Here is a 26,042-nt window from a genome sequence, read left to right as displayed (position 1 = left end):
TTCCATTATTCCACTCATTCCATTCCATTCCATTCCATTCCATTCCATTCCATTCTGAATATCATGTTCATTTTTCCGCCCCCAATTGTTGAGTAGTTTCTACATTCATTTCCAGTGGTGGGATTCAGCCGGTTCTCTCCGGATCGCGTGAACAGGTAGCGGCGACTGCGGGAGGCTCCGCCCACCCGCCCGGATGTAATGTGCAACTACTGTGCATGCACAGAAGGCCATGCGCATGTGCAGAGGTGGTGCACGCTCACATTTGCACCTCTGCTCATTGCTTTATCTTTAGACAATCCCCTTGTCTCCTCATTGTTCTTTATCATTTGATGCACGTTTTTGAGCATTAAAATTATTTCTTCGTTCGCCTCTTATTATCCCCTGTAGATCCATTTTATAACAATTTAATAAAAATTACTCAGTATACCTCTTTAGTTCCAACGTCTCAATATTTAAAAACTCCCACTTAATATTTCATGGCTGGCCTGGAAATTCTGGGAGTTGAACTCCCCCCATCTTAAAGCTGCGATGGGGCCTTGCACGGCCCGGTTGCTGGGATGCCGCAGAGCAGTGCTGGTCCACGACCCAGAGGTTAGGGACTCCTGGCTTAGAGTCCCCAACTCTAAGAGTAGACCCATGGCAAGGTAGGATGCAAATGAATTTAACAAATACGTATATAAATAAATAAAATTAAATTAAAAGTGCTTTGGCAGCCATTCAAGAAGGAATATTGCCAGCTTCCCTTGTCAGCTTGCAGTACAACCTGGGTTTTCCTATCTCACTAACCTGTGAGAAGTCCAAGGACATTCTGAACCTGCTCCAGGAGCAGCTTCCGCAGCTCCTCCTTCCGTGCGATGCTGAGGTCCTCCCGTGGGCAGGCCAGCTCTTCGGATGTGGTCTTCAGCATGATCAGCCCAAGTGGAGTTGTCACTGGGGACTGGATTAACTATTAAAGAGAATGGGTTTTTAGCATGAACAGCTTTCTCTTATTTGTCTATCTGTCCATCCCTCCATATACGCACCACCCATCTGTCCGTCCTGTTCTGACCTAGGCTTCCTGATATAGTGAAAAGCACACAATTAGTCCCAAAAACCCTTTTTTTGATTTTAATGGCTGTGAATTCCTTTCATTCACAGCACGTGCTGAATTGCCAAGAGTTGATAAATAGTCCAACAGAAGTCTGCCACAGTCCTTCAGATAAGGCTGGTAAACACCCACCTTTATCTTCTTTGACACGCTGCCAAAGACCTAATTGGCAATTATCTTAGCAAGGTCACATGGAAACACAGTCAAAAACGGAGCTTCAAAGTACAAACCGACATCATCCACAACGTTGCTTCCTGCAAAGATCCGTGTGCCTTTGCTCTTCCTTTATATCTTATGGGAGGGGCCAATCATCTCCAAGCCTTACTCCTGAGTTGTCCCTTTAGTTTTAACTGTTCTTGCCTTCTGGCAGATCTGCGCATGCGCACACTAGGAACAGGCTCCTCCTGTCCTTTGCCTCTCTGATGTCCAACTCTGGAGGCTCCGGAGTCCGCACATGATTCCCAGATGGCCCTGGCCCCATCTCTGCCTCCGACACAGAGCCCTCGTCCGAGCCTTCCCCAGACTCCAGGACTGGCCCATGTTCCTCCCCAGCCTCCTCACTGTCCGATTCTGCTGCCAGCTCCGCAGGCTGCTGGCGGACCATAACACGTCCATCCATCCATCCCTTTCTTTGGAAAGCTACCCGCAGAATCAATATATTTAGAATAGAGAACTAGTCTGGTGTATAGGCCGTCCTCAGTTAATGATGCTCATTAGGACTTGAATTTCTGTAGCTAAGTAAGTTGTGTAGTTGTAAAGCACACCGTCACATACCTGCATCGCTTAGCAACAGCAATCCACATTGGCGCCATTAAGCAAGTACTGTGGGCCCTTAAAATGAGTTCTAGGCAGCTTATAAACAGGCTGGCAGGCAAGGTATGGTGCCAGCATGGCGGCACCAGGGATAGCTACTGCCAGATGGGGGAAAGTGGAAGACTTGTGATCTTCCCTATCAGCTTCCAATTGACTCTGCTCATGGGAAGCCAGCAGAGAAGGTTGCAAATGGCGATCATGTGACCCCAGGTAAGGTAAGACGGTTGCAAATGTCCAGATCGTGGTTACGTGACTATGGGCAGTGCTGGGAGGTGGAAATTCGAGGACTAGTCACGAGTCTCTTTTTTTCAGTGCTGTTATAACTTCGAACGGTCGATGAACAAATGGTTGGTAAGCGAGGATTACATTGCAGTGATTAAGATATCAGGCAAGCAACCAGGAAGCTATGGATTCTAGTCCCACCTTAGACACAAAGCCACAGGCCAGCCTCTCTCTCTCAGCCCTAGGAAGCAGGCAATGGCAAACCACTTCTGAAATTCAGGCGTCAGGACTGACTTGAAGGCACCAGCATAAGAATGGACCACACTTAAGATGACTTTTGTTTCTGAACAACAGAGTTAGCTTCTAACCTTACCTGTAAAATATTTGTGAAGAAGTCATGATAAAACATGGGCCAGTCTTGCCGGCCAATATCCACAATGACCTTACAAAGTTTGTTTCGGATGAAGTAAGGCAAAGTTTTATGGTGAGCTAAAAGAAGTTTTGGCAGGCAACTGCGAACCTCCGTTTTATCCTGAGATGGGACCCCAAGCCACATCTTGTTAATCAGGTTCTGAAACAGACAGACATTATGATGATGAACCAGGTTGACACATAACCTTCTTTGCTCAAGTCTACAGCTGATATTCAAGGTATTAAATATAGAAGTTAGCTTGCTAAAAATACCAACTTTTAAAATAGGTGCTATTTGGAAAGCTGTTTTTGTTTATTTGCTAATTGAATTCAGTGGGAAAGCATTTATTTACAATTAAGAGGTGAGTTCTCGTTCACAAGAAGGAACTAAACCTCTACTAATTCATGCCAGTAACTAATACTAGGATTGCAGGAGAATAGAGAAATAGGTTAACTATTGAGACTAATTTAATCTCATTTTGATCCATTTGATTCATGCTTGAAAAAAAAATAACTCTAACTCAGAATTATACATAAAAAAATAAAATAAAATACTTTCTCTGCCATAAAGAGCTTGACTTCTTTTAAAATTGACAACTTTATATGCTTCGTTTTATAGCTTTCACCACCCACACAAAAACATTCAACCCTCTTGCTTTTTTTATGAATTGCTTTTGAGTGAAACAGATTGAATAATTTGTTAGGGTGCAACGTTTCTTGGTTCCCCCTCCAATACATGTTTCTGCAACCCAAGTACAGATTCTGGAACAAAGTACCAGTACCAGTGCAAAGGAATGAAATATTCATTTAATGGACCACATGGGGTGAAGAGATGTCTGTTAAATCCTGATCCCGCAGCCCATTACTGGACCAATGGCCTATCCGGAATTGGGCCATACGAGTGGCTGACTGGAGCACATGCATGTGTGCAACTCAACTTGCACGAGCGACGGGGCAGGACTTGTGCGTATGTGCGCCGACCCACCACTCGCGCAAGTCGAGCTGTGCCTGCCGACCAGCCTGCCACTCGCGTGGCCCACTTCCCAGGGATGGGCTGCTGGGGGTTCGCAGGGGTTTGGGAGCTAATCTAGCTAAAATTCTGTGCAGTTCGGACAACCCCCAAATCCCACTCCTGGCTGGCCCACCCAGCCCCTCGCCTCTCAGGAGTCCCCACGCAGACCGTTTTCGATGCAGGTAAATGCAGGATGTGTGGGGAGGCTCGGGGTGGGGAAACGGGCCTACTGGAAGTTCGGGAAGGCCGGAAACAGGCCCGTTTCTGGCCTCCAGAGGGCCTCCGGAGCCCGGGGAGGGCAAAAACGCCCCCGCGCCATGGTGCAGGAGGCCGGCTAGGCCACGCCCACCATGGCCACATCAACCCCTTGCTAAAATTTTTGAAGCCCACCCCTGCCACTCGCCCCCCCCCCCATCCTGCCAGCAGGGCCACCACGCCACAAAGGTTGGGCCCCGGTGTTATAAAGAGCATGTTACGAGCATGGTTAGCCCAGTTTGGTAGCTCACCTCAAATACTGTTAAACTGTACATCATAACGTAATCATTTCTCGTGCTCGACAGGAAATAGAGGCAGAATCTCCAGGCACCGACCTGCTGAGCGAAGTTATTCAGAAGCTCCTCTGGATAGGCAAATAATGCAAAATCAAAACCAAACCTGCATTAGAATTTAGAACAAAAAGAGGGACTGCGCAGGAGAAAGCCATTTCTATATCCCTCTTGTTTTAGGAGAAAAGCCAGAAGGCCTGGCCCTGAGCTATTTATACCATTATTTACATTCAACTTACTATCGATCAGAGGTTCTAAAAGCTACAGCCAAAGACTTCTTGAGCTTATAAAAAGAATGACTGATGTGACCCTAACCCACAGGACTTTAAACTTATTTTTAACCTGCTGATGTTGAAATGCTTTAAAAACTGGCTTTTCCTTTGAACCACTGGGATAAAAAGTCTTGGTTGATCTAAGGTCGGTTCCCCAGGGTTTGGTGGTTTTCAATGTACTTCTAAACCCACTCCTGCTCTATTCATCAAAAGTAACGGAGTGAATAACATTCCATTATATTGTACTGTACTTATATACTGTATAAGACGCATTCCCCCCCCCCCAAAAAGAGGGTGGAAATGTTGAGGCCTCTTATACACTGAATACAGCCATTTTTGGCCTCCTGAAATCCCACCCCACACGTCCAGTTTTCGCCAAAAACAGGCCCATTTTTTGCAAAAACGGGGCCTGCAGAGGGTTTGGGAGGCCTGCAGAGAGCTCCTGGGAACTGGGGAGGGCAAAAATGCTCTTGTTTTTGTGAAAAACGGGCCCATTTTTGGCCTCACAAACCCCCCCCCTGTCGCGTTTTTGCCCTCCCCAGCCCCTGGAAGCTCTCTGCAGGCCTCTCAAACCCTCTGCGCATCCTATTTTTGCAAAAAAGGGCCCGTTTTTTGCAAAAACTGGATGCTCAGAGGGTTTAGGAGGCCTGCAGAATGCTCCTGGGGGCCGGGGAAGGAAAAAAATTTTTTTTTCTTGTTTTCGAAATCTTGATGTGCGTCTTATAGTTCGGAAACTATGGTAATTCATATCCCACTTTCATCAACCTTCTACATGGTGACTGCCCCCCAATAATTGCCCTGTAGCTAATTAAGGTTCTCTGGGACAGAAAGTCTTTTCAAACAATCTGGCACATTATTGCATTTTTTAAAAGAGAGAGAGAGAGAGAGAGAGAGAGAGAGAGAGAGAGAGAGAGAGAGAGAGAGAGAGAAGAAAAACATTTTTAAAAAAGGGAGGAAAAAAATGTGGAATATTTTGGAAGCGTGCAACTTCAACTTGCTGTGCTCAAAGGGGCTTATGAGAGCAGACACCAGAACAAAACGAAGTAGCCTTAATTCTGAAATCTGAGGCAAAACTTGGGAGAAAATGGGAAAAGAGGTCGGCTTACCGATTTCACGCTTTCTCTCGTTCGTAGTGCAGTTGTGGAAAAACTCCGTCATCAGGCTCTCCAAGGCTCGGAGCGAGGCCTCTTCTGATGCCTGCCAAAGATGTTTTAAGAGAAATAGTCACACTTGAAAATGTTTACAAAATGCAGCCTTATATTGTCGCAGGAAAAAAAATCTTTTATGCAACTCTAGTGGTTTAACACATACTAAAAAGCAGAGACATCACCCTGCCAACAAAAGGGCGTATAGTCAAGGCTATATGGAAGTAGTGGAAATGGAGGTAGTGACAGATTTTATTTTCCTGGGCTCCAAGATCACCGCACATGGGGACTGCAGCCAAGAAATTAAAAGACGCTTGCCCCTGGGGAGGAAAGCTATGGCAAATCTAGACAACATACTAAAAAACAGAGACATCACCCTGCCAACAAAAGTGCATATAGTCAAGGCGATGGTTTTCCCAGTTGCAATGTATGACTGTAAAAGTTGGACCATAAGAAAGGCTGAGCGTCAAAGAATGGAGGCCTTTGAACTCTGATGCTGGAGAAGACTTCTGTGAGTCCCTTGGACTGCAAGGCGATCCAACCGGTCAGTCCTAGAGGAGATCAACCCTGACTGCTCTTTAGAAGGCCAGATCCTGAAGAGGAAACTCAAATATTTTGGCCACCTAATGAGAAGGAAGGACTCCCTGGAGAAGAGCCTAATGCTGGGAACGATTGAGGGCAAAAGAAGAAGGGGACGGCAGAGAACGAGGTGGCTGGATGGAGTCACTGAAGCAGTCGGTGTGAGCTTAAATGGACTCCAGAAGATGGTAGGGGACAGGAAGGCCTGGAGGAATGTTGTCCATGGGGTCGCGATGGATCGGACACAACTTCGCAACTAAAAACAACAACAGTCTTCCAACAGTTTATATCCAAACAATGCAAAAATTGTCAACATAAAAATGTCATAAATCTGTAGTATTAGGTCGTGGTTGCATAATACTCAACAGACCCCAGAATGGAAGTGTATTACAACTGGAAACTTCAAATCAAGTAAGACTCCTTCAACTTTTAGAAACACACAGGAACACTAACTCTTGAGTCCATCTGTTGGGTTTCTCCAATTTTCACAGGGTAGATTTTATAACGACAGCTTCTCCTACTTTGATCAGGACTATTGGCGCTCACATTGTTTAGGAAAAACTGAATTTAGGCTGGCTTACTCACTGCAGCTTGTATCTTAGCAACAGACTACTGAATTTTCATCGGCTCTTCGTAAGTTTTAAAATAGAAGGCACTTCCCATAAGATTACTGATCCGGAGATTGATTATTCCAGGTATGAAAAATATGGAAAATATTGTCAAACTAGCCAACCAAGTGCTTTAGGTTCAAATTGCAGTTCTCCTTCACAACTCTTCGAAAATTTATCTTTTAAATAGCAAAACGGGTTGCCTGTACTTTTTCATCATGTTTATATATATATATTTTTTTGCAGTTCTCCCCAATGCTTATTTATTTTATTTATTAAATTCATTGGCTGCCCATCTTACCGCAAGGTAACTCTGAGCAGTTTACAATATTATTATATTATCACACAGTCATTATCACTGAGAATATTCTTCTCCTTTTCTGGGTTCCAGCTCAAATTTGAATGTTTGGACCAGATATTCTGGTCCTCCGCTTTACACTGGAAAACAGGGTAAAACCGGAGGTAAAAATCAAGAATGACGATGTTGCCATTGAAATATGGTCACTGAAGCAACGGATTAAAAACACTTTAAATTTGCTTTCTTTCTAAATCTTTGGTCCTTGCCGATACAACATTAGCCCAGGGCTCTCCAAACTTGGCAACTTTAAGACTTGTGGACTTCAACTACCAGAATTCCCCAGCCACTTTGGAGACCCCCCCCCCGGGCTAATGCTAATGTATCGACAAAGACCAAAGATTCGGAAAGCAAAACAAAGAGTGTTTTTAATCTGTTTGCTGCAGTGAACGTATTTCAGCTGGCTGGGGAATTCTGGGAGTTGAAGTCCACAAGTCTTAAAAGTGGCCAAGTTTGGAGACCCCCCCTGCACTAGCCAATTTGGGTCTTTCTGGCTTATTGAGTAAGGAGACTGCACTATTTCTATCACCTTTTTTTTTAAATCTACAAAACAAGAAGCTCAGTCCAGCTGTAATCTTGCCTAGAAGAGATGATTGCCAGGCAAACAATAATACGCCAATGGTTCCTCTTTCATTTGCAAAATAACATTTTTAATGCATATTCTACAAGGCTGCCAAACCCACATTTGTTGAAATATTAAGTAATCTTGCTACAGCCTCCTCTATATCTCATGTACAGTACGATGCCAAATGTTTATAAAATATAAGAATAGTTTTTTCTGGATCAGGCCAAGGCCCCTTCGTCTAGAATTTTGCTTCACAGAATAGCTAACAAGATATTCTGAGCACTTGAAAACAGAAGATGGAGTCCCGCATCTTTGCCACTGGTAACTAGTATCAACTAGTATTTGGAAACGCCTTCAAACGCCTTCAACCAGGCCAGGATATTGAGTCTTCAAGGCCAAGAATTTGGACAGACCTGTTGTCCATCAATTTACTTAACACTCTTTGAAAACAACTCTTGATAAGAGGCCTGGTGGCACAGTGGTTAGAATGCAGAACTGCAGGCTGACTCTGCTGACTGCCAGCAGTTCGATCCTGACCGGCTGAAGGTTGACTCAGCCTTCCATCCTTCTGAGGTTGGTAAAATGAGGAGGACCCAGATTGTTGGGAGCAATATATCGACTCTGTAAACTGCTTAGAGAGGGCTGCAAAGCACTATGAAGCAGTATATAAGTCAAAGTCAAAGTGCTATTGCTGTTGCTATAACACTTAATGTACAGTACATATAGCACACAAGGATCTTTGGACAAAGAAATGTAAAAATGATGTCCGAATTATTCCTAATGTACAATTTTAAAGTCAGAATTTATGATTTTCCTCTTTCCTTAAAACATCATGAGCCATCATGAGCCACGGTAGTGCAGTGATTAGAGTGCAGTACTTCAGGCTACTTCTGCTGTCTGCCGGCTGACTGCAATCTGGCAGTTCAAATCTCACCAGGCTCAAGGTTGACTCAGCCTTCCATCCTTCCGAGGTGGGTAAAATGAGGACCCAAATTGTTGGGGCCAATATGCTGATTCTGTAAACCGCTTAGAGAGGGCTGTAAACTGACACAGACTTCAGAGGATAATTAGAACTGCAGAAAAAACCATTGCTATCAACCTGCCTTCCTTTGAGGACCTGTATACTGCACGAGTCAAAAAGAGGGCTGTGAAAATATTTACAGACCCCTCGCATCCTGGACATAAATTGTTTCAACTTCTACCCTCAAAAAGACGCTATAGAGCACTGCACACCAGAACTAGACACAAGGACAGTTTTTTCCCTAACACCATCACTCTGCTAAACAAATAATTCCCTCAACACTATCAAACTATTCACTAAGTCTGCACTACTTCTTCTCATCGTTCCTATCACCCATCTCCTCCCACTTATGACTGTATGACTGTAACCTTGTTGCTGATATCCTTACGATTTTTATATTGACTGTTTCTAATATGATTTGATTGCTTATTTGTACCCTATAATATCATTAAGTGTTGTACCTTATGTTTCTTGACGAATGTATCTTTTCTTTTATGTACACTGAGAGCATATGCACCAAAGACAAATTTCCTTTGTGTCCAATCACACTTGGCCAATGAAGAATTCTGTTCTGTTCTGTTCTGTTCTGTTCTGTTCTACTCTAAAGCACTGTAAAGTGGTATTTAAGTCTAAGTGATTTTGCTAACATGAAGGACTGGCCAGTTATTCACTAATATCGTTGCCTGCAAACTGTTCAAGGGAGTTGTGGGAGGAATGCAATACAATGCTGTTTTGATTTACGAAGATGCTTTTCAGAATGAAAAATACATTCGATTGTCTATATTTGAACAGCTATCCAGTATTTCAAAAGCCATGTCTTCCCAATGACTAATGAATTCAAGCTTCTTCCTTCCAAGCATGTGCTTGGAAAGACGATATTTTTAAAAGTTGTACTGTAATGATTTTCCATGTCAACACAAGCTGTTCTCCTTACTAACTCCCAATTAGTGGTCGGGAACAGCAAGAATTGATTGTAAGAATAGCTTTGATGTAACAGGATGAATCCAACTGAACGTGTGATTTACATGAGGGTTTAAAACAAATTAACGCTGTTGCTGATGAGCAGAATTCAAAACCACCAAGTACTTGGTGACAAGGCTATAAATTTATTTATCTAGGCTTTTTAAGAGTAATAAATGAGAAGGTATGTGTCTCTTCATTTAGTCATTTGCAAAGTAGCTTTACTGAAATCTAGTAATCATTTAGGAAGTTTGTGGTTCAAAAGAGGATCTGACCACCCATTTTACCGTATTTTTTGGAGTATAAGATGTACTTTCCCCCCCCCAAAAAAGAGGGTGAACATCTGGGTGCATCTTATACTCCAAATGTAGCCCCGCCCAGCTTCTCAAAGGGAGGTTTCTGAGGCTGAAAAAAGCATCACAAATGAAGCTTCAGAAAAAAAGCCTCCAAACAGAGCTTCAGAGGCTTTTTTCTGAAACTCTGAGGCTTTCAGAGGCAGGAAAAAAAGCAAAAAAAAAAAAAAAAAAGGAAGGCTCAGAGCTCACAACCAAGGAACCTGTTGCTAAACTTCACCTCTGGGAACAGCTGATTGGGGGTATTCCAGGAGGCCGATCCACCCGCCAATCAGCTTTTTTCTTATTTCCCCCCCAAAAAAACTAAGCTGCGTCTTATACTCTGAAAAATATGGTAATTTAAATCCGATATGCTCATTACATTATCACAATCCTGTAAATGGGAATAGTTCTTCCTATCCCATCAAATATATTTCTACAGACTGAAAAAAAACTCTGCATCAACCTCTGGATTTGCTATAGTTTCTTAGTAATAATGCAAGACTTTCACACCAATGGATTCACAAGGCTGACTCAGGATTTTAAAAAAACATTTTAAGAATTTCTACAAAGGCAGGATCATGAAGTTGTTTATTTATTGGGATTTTTATCACAGCAAACATACCTAATACCTCCTGTTATTTTCCCGACAAAACAACCCTGTGAGGCAGGTTGAACGGCTGAGAGATAGTGACTGGCCCAAAGTCACCTGGCTGCCATTCATGTCTAAGGTGGGACTAGAACTCCCCGTCGCCTGGTTTCTAGGCCAACACCATAGAAAAGTTAAGATTCCCTCCCACCAGTACAGTGATGTGGGGAAAAAGTATTTTAGAATATATATTCAGAGGATGGTAGAGGACAGGAAAGCCTGGAGGAACGTTATCCATGGGGTCGCGATGGGTCGGACACGACTTCGCAACTAACAACAAAACAAAATTTTATTTCTATAAGGCAGAGGTGTCAAACTCAAGGCCTGCAGGCCGGATTCGGTGCTTAAATCTGGTCCGTGGGGCCAGCCTGGAAATATCAAAGGACTGGCCCACAGTGCCTCTGCCGGCTAAAATGGGCTGCGTGCAGACACCCTGCAGCCCGTTTTCGGCCTCCACGGCCTCCTGCAGCACTCTGCTGGTCAAAAATGGTCCATGAGGAGGCACCCATGAGGCCGGCAGAGTGTTGTATTTTTGGCCGGCAGAGTGCTGCAGGAGGCCATGGAGGCCAAAAACAGACTGCAAAGGGCCTTGTGCAGCCCCCCCCGCACCCTGTTTTGGCTGGCAAAGTGCTGCAGGAGGCTCTTCAGGCCGAAAACAAGGCCATTCAGGATGTGCAGGAGGTGTCCATCCCGTTTCCCTGCCCTGCCGGCCCGCGGAAGAGAACTAAAATGCTGATCTGGCCCTCGAAGAAATCCAGTATGACATTAAGGTAATCATTGACTGTGTTATCTAATCACCCTCCCCACTCCTTGCTGTAAATTTTCCCAGCCCTGAGTAACTTTTATAGCATCTTTCAGGGCACAAAATACTTCACAACTCCTATTTAATTTCAAACAAACATTGCAACACAGTTGAAAGCAACCCAGCAATTCATGACCAAAACTGAACTTTTACCTAAATCTAAGATTTTATTTGCTCCACCTGTTGGATTTCCGTCTTGAGCCTTGCCAATAAATTATCAGAAGCTTCACAAACAGCAGAATCGTCCTAGTTCATTCTTTTGGCGCTAAACAAGATTCCACAAATTTAATCATTCACGTTGCTGAAAAATAATGGCATTTAAACGACGATTGACTCATCACACCAAGTACTGTGTTTTCAACCCCATATAAGAAACTTCCTTCTCAAAGAACGGAGATCCATTTTAAAGAGGCTGAAATCTCCTCTGCAAAAATCAAAATTTGTTTGCAAAATGAAGTAACACTGTGTAAAATATTTACCCAAAAAAAAATAATAATTTGAAAGCCTAACATTAAATAGATCTATACAGGGAGAAGGAAAATGTCCTTTTATCTATTTCTTTCCTGCGTGTGTTTAAGCCCTTTTTATAACAGGTCATCCTTCAGCTTTCCTCAAGGAAGTCATCGTTGGAAGATCAACTCATGAACAAACATTTGCGGTTCAAACATTTAGATGCAGTAACAGTTCAGAGCACAGCAGAAATAAAAGAAGAAGAAAACATTTTTAAAGTATGGTCCAGCGTCTGTCTGTCTGTCTATCCATTCCTCCGTCTCTCTCTCATTTCTAGATTCTCTCCCTCTCTTATGTATGTATGTATGCATGTATGTATCTATCTATCCCTCCCTCTCTCATTTCTATCTAGATTCTCCTTCCCTCCCTCTCTCTTCTATCTATTCTCTCTTTCATCTATCTATCATCTATCTATCTATCCATCCATCCCTCTCATTTCTATCTAGATTCTGCCTCCCTCTCCTGTCTAGATTCTCTCTCTTTTCTAGATTCTCTCCCTCTCCTATCTATCTATCTATCTATCTATCTATCTATCTATCTATCTATCTAATCTATCCCTCTCTCTCTCATTTCTATCTAGATTCTCCTTCCCTCCCTCCCCTATCTATTCTCTCTCTCATCTATCTCTCATCTATCATCTATCTATCATCTCTCTATCTCTCTATCTATCCCCCCCTCTCTCATTTCTATCTAGATTCTCCCTCCCTCTCTCCTCTATCTATTCTATCTCTCATCTACCTATCTACCTACCTACCCCTCCCTCTCATTTCTATCTAGATTCTGCCTCCCTCTCCTGTCTAGATTCTCTCTCTCTCTTATCTATCTATCTACCTACCTACTATCCCTACCTCTCTCTCATTTCTATCTAGATTCTCTCCTCTCTCTCTCTCTCTCTCTCCCTCTCTCTCAAAGTGGTTGTTGTTACAATTACTTTATCCAACCATTCAGACAGGAGCTCAAGGCAGTCTATATCTCTGTCTGATCCCGATGACTAAGGGATGAAACACTCTAGAAACAGATCCAGAAATCTCAGCACACATGGGGTTCATAGGGGAAGAATTTATGCTCATTAAACTGACTTCTCAGCTTGAAAACGCAACAGAAAGCTTTGACAATTATCCTACTTGGGTGCTAACAGGGTGCAAATTAGACTTAGTTTTGGTCAGGAAGCTGTCCAGGATAGTCCTCGACTTACAACCATTTGTGTAGTGACCATCTGAAGTTACAACGGCGTTGAAAAAAAAAATGACTTAGGTTTTTCATAGTTACAACTGTTGCCGCATCCTTGTGGTCATGTGATCAAAATGTGGACGCTTGGTAATTGACTCATACTTATGACGGTCGCAGTGTCCCAGGGTCATGTGATTCCCTTTTGCAACCTTCCGACAACCAAAGTGAATGGGGAAGCCAGAGTCACTTAACAAACCAGGTTACTAACTTAACAACTGCAGCAATTCATCGTTCAACAACGGTGGCATTAAAGGTCATAAAATGAGGGGGGGGGGGAGAGAATTCACTAAACAACTGTCTTGCTTAGCAGTTGGAAATTTTTGGGCTCAATTGTCGTAAGTTGAGGACTACCTATATGCTTTTGGGATGCTGTAGCAGTCAGTTCATATCACAGTAAAAAATAAAACAAAACACGATTGTAAGTAAGATACAACTCATTGTGTCTGCTGGTGAAAAAAAAAACGCTAAAGCCAGTCTGACCAGGTTTTAAAGGATTTGAAGAATCAGGTTTCTTGAACAGGAAAAAAAATGTGATTCGTATCACAGCTCATTAGTTGCGAGATGGGAGGTTTGACATGTACTCAAAGATGCCAGGTCAAGTTCTTAATTGAAACTGAAAATGAGCATTAACATAAACTGACGAGTTCTCCATGTCGTTGGCATTATGTTTTTCTTTAATTATTTCTAGTGAATGCAGTGCCAGTTTCAAAATAATAATAGATTACTTAGTGACCTAAGAGCAAAAATATTCAACGGCATCAATTTTCTCCTGAGTCAAGTTGTGAACTCAGTTATGACAATGTCAACAGGAAATGGCATGAGGCTTAAGGAAGAGGTTAATACCGAAGAACTTGTAACACAGTGCTGTGGAAGAGAAATGGGAGACCGAAAACAAGGAATTTGGACAAACGCGAGTCTTGAAAAAGTTCAACAAAAAGGAAAAAAATCGAAATAATAGACACCAACAGTTCCAGAAGAATGACAATGAAGTTGTTGTTTTGGGGGTAATGCTCCCTGATTATATCTTCTTTTAACGACCCCATAATCCCTTGAGGAGGTAGAGCAGGGATGGGTTTCAAAAGTTTTTACTACTGGTTCTGTGGATGTGGCTTGGTGGGCGTGGCAGGGGAAGGATACTGTAAAATCTCCATTTCCTCCCAATCAGCTGGGACTCCAGAGGCAGAGAATAGATGGGGGCATGGCCAGTCAGAATTTTTAGTACCGGTTCTTCGAACTACTCAAAATTTCCGCTACCGGTTCCCCAGAACTGGTCAGAACCTGCTGAAACCCACCTCTGAGGTAGAGGCTGGGCAACTGAATGTTTACTGGCCGGATGCCCTTCCTGTCGCCAATGCAGAGTTTTGTTCAGCAGATATATTCTCATTGTACCCAGAAAGAAAAATATCTGCCTCTACCTAGGATTGAACTCACAGCCTCCTGATTGTAAGGCGAGAGCTCCACCTCTAAGTCACTGCACCACACCAATGCTCCCTGATTACATACACACACACACACCCCTAAATAAATTCATGACGTTCGGTCAGATTGAAATTGTTTTCTTCCATTACTTTGATCCACTGCTGATTAGGTAGTCCTCGACTTATGACCACAATTGAGCCCAAAACCTATGTTGCTAAGCAACGCATTTGTTCAGTGGGTTTTGCCCCATTTTATGACCTTTCTTGCCACAGTTGTTAAGTGAATCACCGCAGTGGAGAAAGTTAGTAACCCGGTTGTTAAGTGAATCTGGCCTCCCCGTTGACTTTGCTTGGGAGAAAGCCGCCAAAGGGGATCACCTGATCTTTGGACACAGCAAGGGTCGTAAGTATGAACCGGTTGGCAAGCATCTGAATTCTGATCACGTGATCATGGGGATGCCACATAGGTTGTCACCGTGAAAAAATGGTCACAAGTCACTTTTTTTCATTGCCGTTTGGAATGGTCACTAAGTGAGCTGTCGTAAGTTGAGGAGGACTACCTGTGCAGCCTCATGTATCTTTTGGTTTATTGGCGTCGCTTTATGCAGTGACAAGCCAGAAAAGTGCTAATCCAAAATGAAATAACTGTTTTGTTTCTCTCCCAATTTCAATTTCAATTTCAATTCTTCATTGTCAGTGCACAACATAGGTACAGTGAGATGGGTGGAGCTCCCTCGGTGCACACCCCCCCAACACAATACAACTCACAGTGAAGACAGGAAATCCCTAACCCAATAAATCATATTAACAAAACGATCAGTCGTATTGCACCAGTGTGAACATGTTACACATTGCACCGGCCCTGCAAGTCCATCATACTACGTAGTTATGATGTTATTTCTCATTCAGGAGTCTGACAGCCCACGGATAAAAACTGTTCTTCAGCCTGTTCTCCCAAGCCATGTTTTGTAAGGACACCGTCTTCTCTGTACTTGTGTTGTGAAATCATAAGCTGACATTTGACCAGCTTTCCCTCCAACCCCAGCAAAGTAGGACTTTCCGGCCACACATTCAAACCAGGAGCCTTGGTAGTACAGTGGTCTAAAGCACCCTGCTATTAAGACCAGTTGCCTGCAATTACTGCAGGTTCGAATCTCGCCAGGCTCAAGGTTGACTCAGCCTTCCATCCTTTCTAAGGTAGGTAAATTGAGGACCCAGTTCTGGGGGAAATAAGCTGACTTTGTATAAATATACAAAAAGGATGAAGGCTATTGCTTAGCGCATTGTTAGCGCATTGTAAGCCGCCCTGAGTCTCCGGAGAAGGGCGGCATATAAATCAAATTTAAAAAAAAACACAAACTAGGCCTTGTTTAAACAATAACGCTTAACAACGGACACAATGACTCTGTTCACTCAAGTTCTGTCTGCTTCTCTCTACCTGTGGCGCCCTACATGTACTGGCCACTTCCGTAAATATACAAGTAGTCCTTGACTTAACGACAGTTCATTTAATGACCCGTTCAAAATTACAACGGCAATGGGAAAAAAAAGTGACTTATGACCATTTTCCCCCTTTGTACCATCCCCATGATCAGAATTCAGATGCTTGGCAACCGGTTCATACTTTTGACCGTCGCTGTGTCCGAAGATCACGTGATTCTCCTTTGGCGATCACAAGCAAAGTCCACGGGGAAGCCAGATTCACTTAACAACCGAGTTACTAACTTATCAACTGCAGTAATCCACCGAACAACTGTGGCAAGGAAGGTCATAAAATGGGGCAAAACTCACTGAACAAATGCATCGCTTAGCAACATAAATTTTGACCTCAATTATGGCCGTAAGTCAAGAACTAATTATACCTTACGGCAGGATATAACAGATTAACAGAGTTGGAAGGGACCTAATAGGTCATCTAGTCCAACCCCCCGCTCAAGCAGGAGGAGACCCTACACCATTTCTGACAAATGGCAGTCCAGTCTCTTCTTGAAAACTTCCAGTGATGAAGCTTCCACAACTTCCGAAGGCAACTTCTGTTCCATGGGTTGATTGTTCTCACTGTCAGAAAGTTCCTCCTCATTTCTAGGTTGATTCTCTCCTTGTTCAGTTTCCATCCATTATTCTTTGTCTGGCCTTCAGGTGCTTTGGAAAAGAGCTTGAGCCCCTGGTCTCTGTGGCAGCCCCTCAAATACTGGAAGACTGCTATCATGTCTCCCCTGGTCCTTCTCTTCACTAGACTAGCCATGCCCAGTTCCTGCAACCGTTCATCAAAGGTTTTAGCCTCCAATCCCCGAATCAGGGGTGAAATCCAGCAGGTTCTAACAGGTTCTGGAGAACCGGTAGTGGAAATTTTGAGTAGTTCAGAGAACCGGCAAATACCACCTCTGGCTGGCCTCAGATTGGGGTGGGAATGGAGATTTTGCAATATCCTTCCCCTGCCACACCCCACAAGCCACGCCCACAGAACCGGTAGGGGAAAATTTTGGATTTCACCCCTGCCCCGAATCATCCTCACCCCCCCTTTCTCTTCTGAAACTCAGAAAAGCCGACAAACACAAAATGGCAGAGTAGTGGGTCTTCGTTTTGTCGTTTTCAGAATGACTTTCAAAACCATTTTATTTTAGCAGGGTTTTTTTTTTCTCCCCAGTGGGGCTTAAGATTTATTTATTCTGCCACCTCCTCTAATGTATTTATGGCCTTCATAACAGCTGTACTGTTTGTGTTATAATTTTGCTTTGCATCTAGCTTTCATTTCGTGAGAGATACATTGCACAAACAAATAAGCTACCACACGCTATCTTCAGTTGGCATCTGCTTGGAAACATGTGGATAAATTAATAAAACAACCTTTATAAATGTAAGCCCAAGAAATATGATTAGGGCCCAACCAAGCTTTAATAGACCACTAAACACTTTATCTCCTCCACCAATTTTTTTAATTTCAATATTTGGCTTTTATCCTTTGGTATTTGGCTGAAGTCTACAGCCCACCTGTGCCTTACTTCTCTACCTTTGAAAACAAATACTGCAAATGACTACAGATGAGCAGCAATGTGGCACTGAAATAAAGCTTTAAAGACAAAGTTAAAAACAAAAGGATTAAACTTTTAGAAGCCAGCACCCCAGAGAGGCTGAACTACTTGCTTTCTGAACCTGGAAATCACCCATTCAAATTTCACTCTGCCATAGCCTCCTTAAAATGGATTCTCACTATTAACTTGGTTAATTCATTTTTTCCCCCCCATCTGCAATGTGGAGGTTAACAGTACTGACCCATCCCGTGATAACATGGCAGTGTGGGACTGGCATTCAGCTGGGCATCTTACCATCTCAGCTGAATTGCACAAGACTGTTCTCAGGATCAAAGGTATGACAACATCCTGAGCTCTACCAAGAAAATTTATTTATTTATTTATTTATTTATTTATTTATTTATTTATTTATTCATTCATTCATTCATTCATTCATTCATTCATTCATTCATATTTCTATGCCGCCCACTTCCAAGGACTCTGGGCGGCTTACACCAAAGACAGTAGTATATTGTCTGTATACAGTAGTATACATATTGCCCCCAACAATCTGGGTCCTCAAAAATTATTTGAAGCAGGGGTGGGCTGCACAGGTTCGGGAGAATCTCTAGCTAAAATCCTGTGCAGTTTGGAGAACTCCCAAATCCCACTCCTGGCTGGCCCTGCCCACCCTGCCCCTCCCCTCCCAGGAGTCCCCACACGGCCCGTTTTGGATTCAAGTAAGTGCAGGGTGTGCGCGGAGGCTCGGGGAGGGTGAAAAATGGGCCTACTGGAAGTTTGGGAAGGCCAGAAACACAATGGGCCTGTTTCCAGCCTCCAGTGCCTGGGGAGACTGTTTTCGCCCTCCCGGAGGCTCGAAGAGAGACTCCAGAGCCCAGGCAGGGCAAACCCCCCTCCCCCATGCCGTGGTGCAGGAGACCGACTAGGCCACACCCACTATGGCCACGCCCACCCAGCAACCAGGCAGACAACCTCTTGCTAAAATTTTTGAAGCCCACCCCTGATTTGAAACATAATGTATAGGACTTTGTTCAGCACTACATAACTACGAAAGCACCAACAGACCTGAATTCCTCCTGTTATGACAAGTGTTGTATTCCACTCTTCTCAAAAAAAGAATCCCAGGACCCCATTTTAGGTTCCACAATATTGAACTTTTAACATAATCTTCACCCCTTTTTTCCTTCTCAAGAACCCAATAAGCTCCAACTCTCCTTTCTAGCTTGAGAAGGAATTAAAAAGTGTCACATTCACAGCCAGGGAAGTTTGGAGAGAAGGTCTTCTTCTTTGGTGGAGTCAATTCTTTGACGATCACTTCGTTTCGATTGATCAGCATGGCCGGGGAAATTAACATCCCCTTAAATATTAACTTTATAGAAACGTAAGGTTTCAAATTTGCTATGGCAAATCTAGACAGCATACTAAAAAGCAGAGACATTACCCTGCCAACAAAAGTGCGTATAGTCAAGGCTACGGTTTTCCCAGTTGCAATGTATGGCTGTGAAAGTTGGGCCATAAGGAAGGCTGAGCGCCAAAGAATTGAGGCCTTTGAACTCTGGTGCTGGAGAAGACTCCTGTGAGATCCCTTGGACTGCAAGGCGATCCAATCGGTCAGTCCTAGAGGAGATCAACCCTGACTGCTCCTTAGAAGGCCAGATCCTGAAGATGAAACTCAAATACTTTGGCCACCTAATGAGAAGGAAGGACTCCCTGGAGAAGAGCCTAATGCTGGGAACGATGGAAGGCAAAAGAAGAAGGGGACAGCAGAGAACGAGGTGGCTGGATGGTGTCACTGAAGCAGTAGGTATGAGCTTAAATGGACTCCGGGGGATGGTAGAGGACAGGAAGGCCTGGAGGAACGTTGTCCATGGGGTTGTGATGGGTCAGACACAACTTCGCAACTAACAACAACAAGGTTTCAGGAAGCCTTGGAAGATTTTTAATTCACCTTGCTGCCCAGGGCCGAAATCCTGATATCACCCTAGACCAATGGTTGTCCAACCTTTTCTTAAAAGCCTCCAGTGATGGAATAGCCACATCTCTAGAAGGCAAGCTGTTCAATTGCTTTAATTGCTCTGATGGGCAAGAAATTCCTCCTTATCCCATGTTTGCCTCTCCCACTGTTAAGCTTCCATCGATTTTACTCCCAGCCTCAGGCACTCTGGCAAATAAATCCACTCTCTCTTCCCTTGTGACAGCTTCTCAAATTTCAGAAGATGGTTATCGTGTCTTCTTTGCTCCTTTTCCTTTTCAGGTTAAACATGCCTAATGCAAGTTCAGAGAGGAACAATTAATCCCCATGTTCTCAACACTGTACCTTTATTAATGCAGTGCAAAAATTGCACTGGTCCATTTGGAAGCAATAGCACATGGCTAGTTTATGTTCAGTCTATAGCAGAGGTGTCAAACTCAAGGACTGGGGCCTGGATCTGACCTGCGGGGCCACCCTGAAAACAGCGAAGGATTGGCCCACGGTGCTTCTGCCAGTGAAAACAGGCTCCCAAGCTCCATTTTTTGGCTGTCATGGCCTCCTGCAATCCTCTGCCAGTGAAAACGGAGCTCGGGTGGGCCACGTGGCAGATCGCTCGGACCACCACAGGCGCCCCCGACAGGAGTGATGTCGAGCTGCCCACGCCCCCCCTGGCCCCCCGAGGTCAAACACAACCCTGATGCGGCCCTCAGTGAAATCCAGTTTGATACCTAATGGAAAGATTGGCAAAAATGTTTAAAGACAAATCAGCTAGATGTTGGAAATGTCATCAGATACCGGGGTCGTATAACCCTATGTGGTGGACATGTGTAGAAGCCAAAAAATATTGGGCAAAAATTCGTATGTGGTTTGAGAAGATGACGCAGCAACACATTGATTTAAAACCTGAACTATTCCTGTTGGGGATTCTACCAAAAGCTTATAGTAAAGAAAATGTATATTTGATTATTCATGTAATAACTGCAGCTAGAATGGTATTTGCACAAAATTGGAAAAGTGGAGAGATCCCTATGGATGAAAATGTGATTAAGAAAATATTAGAATGTGCAGAAATGAATAGATTAACACCTGCAATTAAAGGGAAGGAAGAATCTGATTATTATAATATATGGGAGTTATTTTATCAGTGGTTAGAGAATAAATATGAAAGTAATATATTGTAAAGTCAAATAAGTTAAGAAGAGAAATGGTACAATAGTAGGTATGTTAAGTATTAGTACCCCGTTTTCCCCCAAATAAGACATCCCCTGATAATAAGCCCAATCGGGCTTTTGAGGGCATGGCAATAAGGCCAAGCGCTTATTTCAGGGTTCAAAAAAATGTAAGACAGGGTCTTATTTTTGGGGAGACATGGTAGTAATATAAGAATAGATATAAATAATGAATATGGTGGTAAATTTTAATTGTTATGACACAAAAATATGTACTCAGACAACAACACACTGTTTAATGAAAGATGAAATGTTTGTATTAAAAGAATATATATATATATATATATATATATATATATATATATATATATATATATACACACACACACATACACATACACATACACATACATACACATATATATAAAGGAAATTCAGTTTGACACCCCTGGTCTATAGTCTGTCAGACTAGCCAGATCCTTCTCATAAAATCTACTCCCAAGAGATCTTTCTTCACTTAAGAGTGGGAAAGGTTTTTGTTTATTATATGTGCCTTAAAGCATTTTTTAAACTACACTTGTCTTTTGTCTTTGTTCTTAGTACAGTATTTGTCTTCATAGGGGAGGGGGAAAAAAACCCCCGTCAGATAAATGATGAAGATAGGTAAGTAGTTTTCTGCTCTAGACTCACACCAAATGAATAGCACGATTCTCTCTTTCTCTCCTTGCAACATAAAGGAACCATGAGAATGAATTTGTATGACTCAAATTGTGCAAAGGAACAGGAAATGCAGTGGCGAACAACAATTTGAAAAATTAGATTGATACAAGTAGGCAACAAGCTTCTGTGTGCTTGAAAAAGAAAACTAAATGGAGCCCAACGAAATGAAAACTAAAACTAAACGAAATCTTACTTGAAGGAAAAATATGAAAAAAGCAATGTTACTTGACCGCTCAGAGGTAACTTATGTAACTGTAGCCGAATTTTTAAAATGTAAAACATTTCTTTGGCATTGTTGGGTGACTTAATGAATGATGCAATAGCATCACTTCCTGGATAGTCTCTCCTATTATTAATTCTTCATTCATGCCTTTTTGAACCCTTGTCTCAAAATATGTACTGGTTATTGTTTTCTAACTTATAAAGGAAAAAAATATATATTGCTAGAAAGATATACAAAGAAAAGATGGCCTCCTTTAGATCAAACTTGCAACTTCTATGCCCAGACTATAGAGCTGTGAGAATTCACACAGTTAATTTCATACCAGGACAGATGTATATAAGGGTATTAATTTGCATAGCATTGCACGCAGGAAAAAAAAATAGCATTAATTCAATTATCAGACAATGAAGAAAGGCACATAACTTCTCTTCAGATCACCTGGAATCTCAAGCAACCTTGCCATCTGGTAGCTACTCAAGCCAGCTTTTAAAACCCCATTGATACCTATAACTGGTAGCTGAACTATAGTGAACATTGAAGACTGAAAACAACTCATTACAGGTTGTAACTAAAGTTACATTGATGTAACAAATCACCCAGGGAAATATTTTTAACAATCTGAAAAAATACATGCACAAATATTTGTGATCTAGCTTATTTATATTTAGCACTAGATTTTCAGAAATCAAAACACCCAAATATATCGCTTTCATAATGTAAGAACTGTAGAAAACATAACTAATTTTTCTGCTACCGCAAGTACACCAGATACTTTTACAATTCTTAATTGGCACAAATATATAGTGTTTTTTTTAATGCTAAAAAAATCCCCCTTCCTGGTTCTGAGATGGCACAAGAAGCTTTCTCAGATGTGGACAAGTACACAAAGTCATTTGGCAGTCCTGGAAACCTGTGAATAAGATTTTTTTTCCTTCCTCCCAGAAGAACATTTTGAATTCTCACTGGATTCATCTTGGACTTGGCCAGTGGTGAAATCCAAATTTTTTTACTACCGGTTCTATGGGTGTGGCTTGGTAGGCGTGGTATGGCTTGGTGGGCATGGCTTGGTAGGCGTGGCAGGGGACGGATACTACAAAATCTTTATTCCCTCCCCACTCCTGGGGAAAGGATATTGCAAAATCTCCACTCCCTCCCCACTCTGGGGCCAGCCAGAGGTGGTATTTGCCGGTTCTCCGAACTGCTCAAAATTTCCGCTATGGGTTCTCCAGAGCCTGTCAGAACCTGCTGCATTTCATAATCTTGAGGCTTTTCAAAAGGTACTGGATGTGATACAGATTGCAGCAGTTTTACAAACGCATGCAGTGGGACTAAGGTCCCTGCCCCTTTATGAAACATCCTTTCTTTAACCATAGCCATAGTTTTATGACGCCAGCTGACCAGAAAAAAAAAAAAAAAGAGCTGCAAAGCCCCTCCAAGTATCCAAGTTTCTTTGTTAGCAGTGCCTCTGAATCTGTTCCTTCCATGGGACAGCCCAAATGCAAGAAGATCCACAACTCAAGACTGTTATCTGACGATGGCATCTATCATTGCACCTTATATAGCACGAGCCCCAATCACTAGCAAAGCAGCATAGACGAAGGATCATTATTTTGGCATAGGAGAAGCTAAGAAAATACCACTACCTCCGCCCTCCACCCACCCACCCACCCACCTACAGCCTGTGGCGATGCTTTGGGTCCTATGCCCCCTTCCACACCCCACGAATATCTGCCACAAGGATATAATAACCCCCCCCAGGAAATCCACAAAGTGGGTGAGGATGCAGCAAAGCAGGAAAAAGAAACCATTTTTTAACCCATTCTTCTTGCAACATATTTCAACTCACCATGGTTTGTTGGGAAACGTCCATCCAAGATTAGCAAGATCCCCAATCCTCGGATGGGATTTTATTTATTTATTTATTTTTGGCCCCAGCTCAGGTCATGGTTTCTCTGGGGAGGGTGGAAGGACTTTCTTCCTCCATGAGGAAGAAAAAAGAAGAATAAAATAAAAATAAAAGCACCCCCCCCCTTTCAAGAAAGCTACCTATTCCTAGCCTGTGGAGGCTTCAGGGACCCATCAAGACAGGCAGGCAAGCAGCAGGCAGGACAAAAAAATAAAAATAAAAATAAATAGGGATTTATTTATTTAAAAAAGCCTCCACTTTGGCCCAAGGTTTCATTTTAAAAGGAGCCCATGCAATAAAATAAAAGGGGGAGAATAAATGGGTGGGAAGGAAAGTGGGTGGGCCTATAGGGGGGCTCCTCACATGGGTGGGGGGGGCAGGGGCTGGGTCCAGGGGCCTCCAATGGGTGGGGGGGGTCTTGGGGGGGGTCAGAATAACGGGATTTTTTGGGGAGGGGGCTCTGCTTGAAAGGGGGGGCTCTGAAGGGGGGGACCTGTCTTCTGGGGTGGAGGGGGGGGAATTGGCCTAACTGGGTAAGTGGGTGGGTGGGTCCTGCGCCTGGGAATCTCCTCGGTAGCCCCCTCCTCCTCCTTCCTCGCAGCCCCTGCCTTGGCAATCGCCCCCAAATCCGGACGGGCACTTCCGCCTCTCTTTCTTCTTCCTCTCCAGCGGAGCGGGTGGGGAGGGGAATGGCCACGCCCACGGCCACGCCCCCTTCGCGGGCTCGCCCTCCCTTCCTCTCCGCCCGCCTGCCTGCCCGCCTGCCTAACTTCCGGAATCCAACCGCACCGGAAGCGGACTCCCCTGCGGGCGCGCGACCCGGGCCTCTCTGCCGGAAGTGGCGGTGGCGCGGCGAAAGAAGGGCCGCGCGCGCCTAACGCTCGCTCGCTCGCGAGACGAAGCCCCGCCCCCAAACCCGCCCCCATCTCTCTCTCTCTCTCTCTCTCTCTCTCTCTCTCTCTCTCTCTCTCTCTCTCTCCCTCCACACCGCTCCCTCCAGTGGGCATGCGCAATGGGAATCAACATCCCCCCCCCGCCAAAATAGAGAGCGGGAGTTTCACCTTTCAAGCCTCGACTTAATTCGAGATCTGTTTATTGCAGAAGAATAAAAACGACACCTCTTTTTAATTAAAGGATTAAAATAAACAAAGTGATAAATGAATAAATATAAAAAATAAATATATTCATTCATTTTTTAAAAAAAAATTAATAGAATTAGTCAATGTATGCATTGATTTAATTAAATTACATTTAATTAAAATGTCTTTAAGATTAATTAAATGTAAAATGTGATCCGGACTAAAATTAGTTAAAACAATTAAAATATTAATAATAGCTTCTCAGTTTCAGTAACATGACAGTGTGATTAAATGATTAAATTTTTGCATTGCACCTACTGTTAAGACTAGAAAAATTAAATATATTCAGTAATTATCTTCCCGAGACTAAAATTAAAATATTGATTAAAAATAAGTCTCAATATTATAGTATTAATAAGTATATTAACTAAAATGTTGATTAAAAGTCTATCAAATATTAAAAATCATTTTAAAAAAAAGCAGGGGCTTGTAAATAGCCTTCATGTTTTTATAAATATCTGCCCTTATGTTTGATTGTGGAAAATGCCACAAAATTCCACTCACCCACCTGTGCAGAAAGCTGAAAAACTTTGTCTTTTCAGCTGACCCAGAAGTCCCTTTTATTATTTATTATTTGTTTCAATATTTTTGCATTATGAATTTAATATTGAAAATGCTATCAAAGCTAAACATTAAAATATTGACAAATCAGATTAAAAATTACCCTTGGATTGAATGGAAAACTGGGATGCCAACCAAATAAATGAACAATAAACAAACAAATAAATAAAAAACTTCAATGGGTTTTACAGGTAGTCCTCTCTTAATGTCCCTAATTAGGACTGGCAACTCTGTCACTAAGCAGTATATTTACAATGAAATAAATAATAAACATGCACTAAAATTACTGCAGAGACTTAGACATTAAAAAAAGCAGGGGCTTGTAAATAGTCTTCATGTTTTTATAAATATCTGCCCTTATGTTTGATTGTGGAAAATGCCACAGAATTCCACTCACCCACCTGTGCAAAAGGCTGAAAAACCTTGTCTTTTCGGCTGACCCAGAAGTCCCTTTTTAAAGCCTGTACGTCCATTTTTATTTGTTGATTAATTAACTTATTAAATGTGTATGGTGTTAATCTCACCACCAAGCGACTCTTTTACAACGCACCTTGCTTTACTTACATTAAACAAATAAACCTTCTGACCAAAACCAGATTCACAAACCAGATTCATACTTCCAAATTTCACCCTCAATCACCCATGGAAAAACGAAAACCTGCTACCCAAAGGTTGATCCACCTAGCCCCTAAAACAGCAATTCAAAAATGTACAAATAAACAGATATAATCCCAGGATTATGTGAAATCATATTTGCCCCTGGCAAATGCAGTATAAAAGAATT

General features: G+C 42.8%; 1 protein-coding gene across 2 annotated transcripts in view; it reads right to left on the bottom strand.

Moving 5' to 3' along the window:
- XPO6 (exportin 6) overlaps window positions 1–24,372 on the bottom strand; it is a 73,699-nt gene extending 49,327 nt beyond the window's left edge. The window contains exons 1-5 of one of the 2 annotated variants that reach the window (XM_034420443.3): window positions 23,499–24,372; window positions 5,469–5,559; window positions 4,052–4,164; window positions 2,496–2,693; window positions 787–946 (exon numbers count right to left, since the gene is read on the bottom strand). In XM_034420443.3, the coding sequence (XP_034276334.2) occupies window positions 787–946; window positions 2,496–2,693; window positions 4,052–4,164; window positions 5,469–5,559; window positions 23,499–23,522 (586 nt within the window). In that variant the 5' untranslated portion in view covers window positions 23,523–24,372. The remainder of the gene's footprint in view (window positions 1–786; window positions 947–2,495; window positions 2,694–4,051; window positions 4,165–5,468; window positions 5,560–23,498) is intronic. The other variant, XM_034420442.3, reaches the window with a different exon arrangement.
- Window positions 24,373–26,042: the final 1,670 nt, after the last annotated feature.

This window comes from Pantherophis guttatus, chromosome 14 (genome assembly GCF_059756535.1).
Source record: "Pantherophis guttatus breed Tessera chromosome 14, ASM5975653v1, whole genome shotgun sequence".
NCBI classification, from domain to species: domain Eukaryota; kingdom Metazoa; phylum Chordata; class Lepidosauria; order Squamata; family Colubridae; genus Pantherophis; species Pantherophis guttatus.
Note: the sequence above shows the minus strand (reverse complement) of the source record. Positions and strands in the feature narration are given on the sequence as shown.